Source organism: Lagopus leucura, unplaced genomic scaffold (genome assembly GCF_019238085.1).
Source record: "Lagopus leucura isolate 7727_CA_CO unplaced genomic scaffold, USGS_WTPT01 Super-Scaffold_100157, whole genome shotgun sequence".
Classification (NCBI taxonomy): Eukaryota; Metazoa; Chordata; class Aves; order Galliformes; family Phasianidae; genus Lagopus; species Lagopus leucura.
Genome location: NW_024962334.1, coordinates 21,701,301 through 21,707,531, shown reverse-complemented (window position 1 = coordinate 21,707,531; position 6,231 = coordinate 21,701,301). Strand labels below are relative to the sequence as shown.

General features: G+C 40.2%; 1 protein-coding gene across 1 annotated transcript; it reads right to left on the bottom strand.

The window, feature by feature from the left end:
- Positions 1-624: 624 nt before the first annotated feature.
- On the bottom strand, positions 625-4,547 carry POLR1F (RNA polymerase I subunit F). The gene is made up of 4 exons (XM_042888674.1): positions 4,345-4,547; positions 4,127-4,268; positions 2,483-2,691; positions 625-1,106 (listed from the first exon to the last, which is right to left on the bottom strand). Exons 1-4 carry the CDS (start codon positions 4,545-4,547, stop codon positions 704-706), a joined length of 957 nt encoding a protein of 318 aa, XP_042744608.1. The 3' UTR covers positions 625-703.
- Positions 4,548-6,231: the final 1,684 nt, after the last annotated feature.

Genomic DNA, 6,231 nt, shown 5'->3' with positions numbered 1-6,231 from the left:
TAAATTGCAACCATTCTCTCTATTCCCTGCTCACTCTTAATTAAGTTATCCAACTGTTGGTCTTCTTTGCATCTTCCCCTCCCCTCCCACCTCCCCCCCAAAAACAGAGTACTGCAAAAGCTTTGTTCTGAAAGAACCAGGACAATGGCAGTTTGGGGGTTTTTTAACCTTTCAGACAGATAGGCTGCACATTTTCATTCAAAAGGTATTCATGGCCCATTACTACTCCCCTGTCCTCCACCAATTTAAAAAAAAACAAAAAACAACAACAACAAAAAAACACCTTTACTCAGGCCCTGGGAATTCAGGAATGTCTCCCAGAACTCCAGCAGTAAGATTCCTCTGAAACAAATCAAGCAGTGGTGGAATTAGATTAGCAAAGATCATAGCTAGCTGCCTCTTACTGGAAAGAACTGGGAAGCAGACAAAAGAAGTGATACAAGTGATCCTGACATTACACTCCAAGGCTCTTTGCCACTTGTTCCTTGCGGCACTTTCTGGTCAAAGAAATGCATGTATAGCCACTACTGTTTCTTGCAACGCTTTACAAACTATTGGTGTACACAGCACACAAACATAATCCCACCCAACAGTTTGCACTGTTTAGTAAAAAATACACACATATATTTTGAAAATAGGGTTTTATTGGAAGTTTATAAAAAAAAAAAGTCTGAAATCATCAGTAAGAAAGGCAACTCAGACTTCAGTCCCTTTTCTTTTTTGCTTTAGGTTCTTGCGACAACTCCAGCAATTCACTTTCTTCAATTTCACAATGCTTTCTTTTCTTTTTCTTTGACTTTTTAAGATCACTCTGGTAACCACTAGAGTCACTGGCAGGTAATACATGTTCCTGTTCTTCCTGCTTATGCTTTTTCTTTTTCTTCTTCTTCTTTTTATCATCACATATTTCATTCTCAGCATCAATACTTTGCTCTTCTGTATTTCCCCCCACTGTGTTATCTGCCTCACCTGGAGGATCTTCCGTGACATTATCTCCCCTGGAGTCATTTAAGTCATTTTTCTCATTATCAAAGTTTTGAATTTGCTCTCCATTTGTGCCATCAGTCACTGCATCAGTAACAGGATCAGACCGCTTGGGCTGCATACTGCAAGAAAACATCTGAGGTAAGTCAAAGCAGAAACATCTAAAGATACAAAGTGAAATGTTAAAATTTGCTAAAACACAATATTTACAAGTAGATAAAGATAAGCATTTGTTATAAACTCTAGATACAGAAAAATATAAACCCAGCTAACACTTTCAGCTTAATCTGTACTACCTGACTAGCTTCTCGTTTCCATGGAATTAATGTTCTCCCTCAAACCTTAGCCAAAACTTATTCTCTAAAATCCTGCACACACCATTAAGTATTGCATTTTCTCTTTTATTCATTCATCCATAATTACCTACTGTGCAGTGGACCTTTTTAGGTTCATTAGTTATTTGCAAACACAGTGTCCTGTTCAATCATACCAACCATCTATGATACTCAAATCTGTACAGTTAAACAATGATTCCAGAGGAATAAAACAAACAAACCAACCAACAAACTCACAACAGCAACAACAGCAAAAAAAAAAAAAACAAACACATCCAGTCAACCAACGAAAAAACCCACTAAAAACAAAAAACTAGTAGGTATCACCCTGCAAATGACAGCTGTGGAGAAAACATCTAGGATGATTCATATTGAAAGAATGTAGTTAAAATTATGGAGGAGTAGGTGGCACTGAGTACAAGACAGTTAGTTCTGAATGCATGAGAACAATTCAGAGTACTCTTCCAGATTAAACAGACCTCCAAAAACACTACAATTTCATCAACAGTATCTACAGCGTGCATTTTAAAATAAGAAATTAATCACATTGGTAGAAAAAAATTGCTGAGCAAATGACTACTGAAAAACCCTCTGAACACGCTTTTGAAAATATACCACTATTAAGATTTTTTAGCAAACCGCTGTGCAAATCTCCAGAGGCACAAGGATGAACATCACATATTTTCTCATGTCATCTTTGAGCTCAGGTTTATTCTTATGTTTCAGTAAGCATTTAAGTAATCTGCATGTAACTATTTATGACTGTGTAACTGCTAGTAAGTGTAGGTGCGTGTAGAAATACCAGCATAAACACTGTGTTCAGAAACTGGAATTTTTTAAATTGAAAAGCCTGGACAGATTCATGAAGAAATCTACTCTATATGTTATTTTAACATGCACTATTTGCCCAATCAATAGCTCAAGAGTTAGAACACAACTTTTTAAGCTCAAGAAAACTACTTTTATTAACTGTTTTAAAATTAATTTTATTAACTATTTCTATAAACATTAAAAAGTTTAGTTTGGCTAACACAAATTATTTTTACACAACGGTTTGTGTGAAAACAAGGAAGCTTAAGGAGTAAGATGTTGAATCAAATGATTCACCTCGTAACTAATCTGTTTAAAAAGTTAAGAAAACATTTTCTCCTATGGCACAGTACCTGGTTTTAGTCAATTGTCCTCGAATGAAGAACACTCCTGCTGCATCAGAATCTAAGTGCACCACTTGAAATTTCAGTTCATCTCCTATTTTAAACCCCAACTGTTGCCACTCTGCAGCTGACATGTGCTCAGGCTTAGGGATAGAAGCATTAAAGCATCCATGTATCAGACAGCCAATATGACTGGGGGCCACTTTGTTTATTACACCCTATAAAAGAAAAGGAATGTCACATGGAGTTCAATTAAAGACTACCTCTTTAAATGAAGACACAATGTATATTTCACAGAATCACAGAATCACCCGGGTTGGAAGGGACCCCAAGGATCATGTAGTTCCAACCCCCCTGCCTAGCAGGGCCACCAAACATACACATTCAGATCAGGTTGCCCAGGACCCCGTCCAACCTGGCCTTAAACACGTCCAAGGACAGAGCATCCACAACCTCCCTGGGCAGCCCGTTCCAGGGCCTAACCACTCTCCTAGTAAAGAACTTCCCCCTAACATCCAACCTAAATCTTCCCTCCTTCAACTTAAAACCATTTCCCCTAGTCCTGCTGTTATCAGCCCTTTTGAAGAGTTTACTCCCCTCCTGGGTGTAGGTTCCCTTCAGGTATTGATAGGCTGCAATGAGGTCACCCCGCAGCCTTCTCTTCTCCAGGCTGAACAAGCCCAACTCCCTCAGCCTGTCCTCATAGGGGAGGTGCTCCAGCCCCCTGATCATCTTAGTCGCAATATTTATTTATATTTAGTTATATATATTAGTTTCTTATATTGATACTCTCGGACAAGACTTTGCATGCAAAGGTTACAAAGTAAGCTCATCTAGCAAATAAGCAAACTCTTCTATACTAAAATAGAAACTACTCCTAAATACTTTTCATGAAGGTCTACCAAAAATAGAATTGAACCTGTATCTGCAAAAAAGAACAAAGTCAAAGCATGGAATATAACCACAGTAAGAACATGCACCAAACTGCTACTTCTTTCCTCACAGCTATTAACTGTGCTTTACAGCACTATGGTACTTTTCTACCTAAACTTTAATGCTGACACCAAACTATTTTGCAGCTAAAGATACAGATGACACATTAAAAAAAAGCTTCAAATACTCTATTCCATGGGTTTCTGACACGTGCAATTCACCTCATCCACTTTTGCACTTCTCGAAGATGAATGAAAGACATAGTGCAGGTATTTCTATCTCCTTTCTACTATGGGCACATATTCACTCCTTACATTAATAGAGGAAGAAGCTATACTACAAAACTGTGGCACAAAAATGAATATGAGAAAACCGAACTGAGAGTTGGCATACATGTACCAACAGAAAGTTTCCTCATGCCATATATTTTCTTTTACTGAAAAACAGGTTTAAACTCTATGCACTATGTACTTAATGAAAAAAAAATCTCATCAATGTATCCTGATATGAACACATGAACAAATACACAAGAATCGTTTACTCTCTAGAAAGCTTTGCTATTTAGCAAATTTAGAGGTAGATGCATGAAAATGTAGAAATAAAAATATTCTAAAGAATTTCTAATGTAAACTAAAATACAATTCTACCCAAGCCTCAAACCGTTGTTTTTGATGGTGATAAGCCAAGCTTTATTAAGTTAATGTCGACGTATTTGCATACCACCATCTTCTTCCCTTTCTTAGGACTGAAGATGACGAAGTCCGCCTCCACGTCCAGGTGAATGAAGCCCTGGTCGTCGTGGATGTTCCCGAGCTCTCCCACCACCTTGACGTTGTCGTAGGCCACCGGGACGCCCTGCAAGCTAGGGACAAGCACAGTTAGCTGCGGGACCACCCCCACCAACGCGAACCGAGGGCTGCCGGACCGGAGAGCCTCACCTCTCCGAGTAGCGCAGCAGCTCAGCATCCAGCTGGGCGCAGATACCCGTGCGCTTGCGGCCCAAGAAGCGCGGCGGCAGCGCGACGTGCCGGCGGTGCGGCGCCACGACCAGGCACGAGTAGCGCCGGCACACCAGCGCGCAGGCCGCGGCGAAGGACGGCAGCACGGCGGCGGGCGGCGGCAGCTCCCCCGCCACGGCCATGCTGCGGGGCCACGCCGCGGCGCGGCAAGATGGCGTCACCCACCGCCGCGGAAAGTGACGCAGTTCCGGATGCGCTGCGCTGGCGTGGAGGTCGCTGGTGCACGGATTGAGCGGCTGTGTGACTGTGAGCCGCGGAGGGTGTGGCTCGTGGTAAAAGCAAGTTTTGTCCATAAAAGTTGGCCAGACTTTATAAAAGTACGGGGTTACACAGTGTTGCCTTAAGGTTTATTTTTAAATTGATTTGCTGCAAAACCTTGAAAAGGCGTTCTTTTGATTTAAATCCAGTTTGTGTCAGCTTAACGTGTATTAGTAAGTGTATGCTTTTAAACTGATTGATTCTACTTGGGGATTTTTGCTACATCAGTTCCATTAAAGGCATTGGATTTTCTTCATAACATGGAGGCTTCAGAAACTGATTCTATAAGGACAATCCTTGCTTCATCTATCAGAAATCCCCAAATTCCATATGAAATGTTCAGTGAGGCAAAAGCCTTTTGAAACTATTTAAATACTACACCAGAAATTTTTCTTTGCCGATGCATACAGTGAAGATAAAACACTATTATTTTTCACAGTTTAAAACAAATGATACTTTACTGTACTTTGCTGCAAATAAAGTTGGGTTAATGTGAAGGAACTGACATAAAAATGGCTTTTAGATCACTAGAATCGCAGGACTGAAAATATCTTGAATTACCCTAATCTATATCCTCTCGTGGCTTTAATCCTCCAGAGCATTTAATGTCTATCAAAATCAATTGTAAGTTATGCTCTCAGCTTTCTGGAGAAATACCTTTATTTTATGTTTTCATATATTCAGGTCGTGTTTAATCCTTGCAATGTGTTTTCAATCTCAGTAAAAGACCTTATACGATAATGGCACACACTTTTATTCCTAAATGAAATATACATTTTATAACTCTTATTTATGAGCAGATTAAGTTTGCAGTGAGGAATATAACCCTCTAAGCTCTATACTCCATTTTATCCAAGATAATAAAAAGCTAGCTTGGGTCATGAAATGAGAACTTGGAATAAAATGCAAAGACAACATGAACAAAAACGTGGACTTGTGTGTTTCTCCCTATAAGCAGCTTGAACAAGTGGGTGCCAGGAGGACTCCCTCCCTCTCTGCCTTCTGCAGGAAGCTGGTGCTAACCCTGCGGGGTGACTGTCCTCAGAAAACTTTTTGTCACCGGCCATGCCCCGAGCATGCTGCACACACTCTTTCTGTCAGGCTACAAACTGCATTCTGCTGTATTTTGTACAGTATAAACTGAAAACCTACAACAAAATAATGTCTTCAGGCCTATACATACTGTGTGGAGCCTACAGAGGGATAGGCTAAGCCTAAACAACATGGACAAGGCTTTTAAAGAGTTCTCTTTTAGCTGTGCAGTCACTTGGTCTTCTCCCCATGGCAGATGAACGTAGCAGTGGTGGTGTGATCAAGCAGACATATTTTAGCTCAGATCAGGTCTGCACTACCTAATCAAATTTCCATTTATACTTGCTTCTGTTCTTTGGTTTTGACTGCCTTTGGAACTTTCAGAATTCCTTTCACATTAAAGTAAACTGACACATTAAATCTTAACAGTCATTAAGTCTACAGTTGGCTAGTTCAGAATAGCCTTCTTTAAACTCTTGTAGTGTAGATATGTACTCCCAGCACCAACTGTTTTAC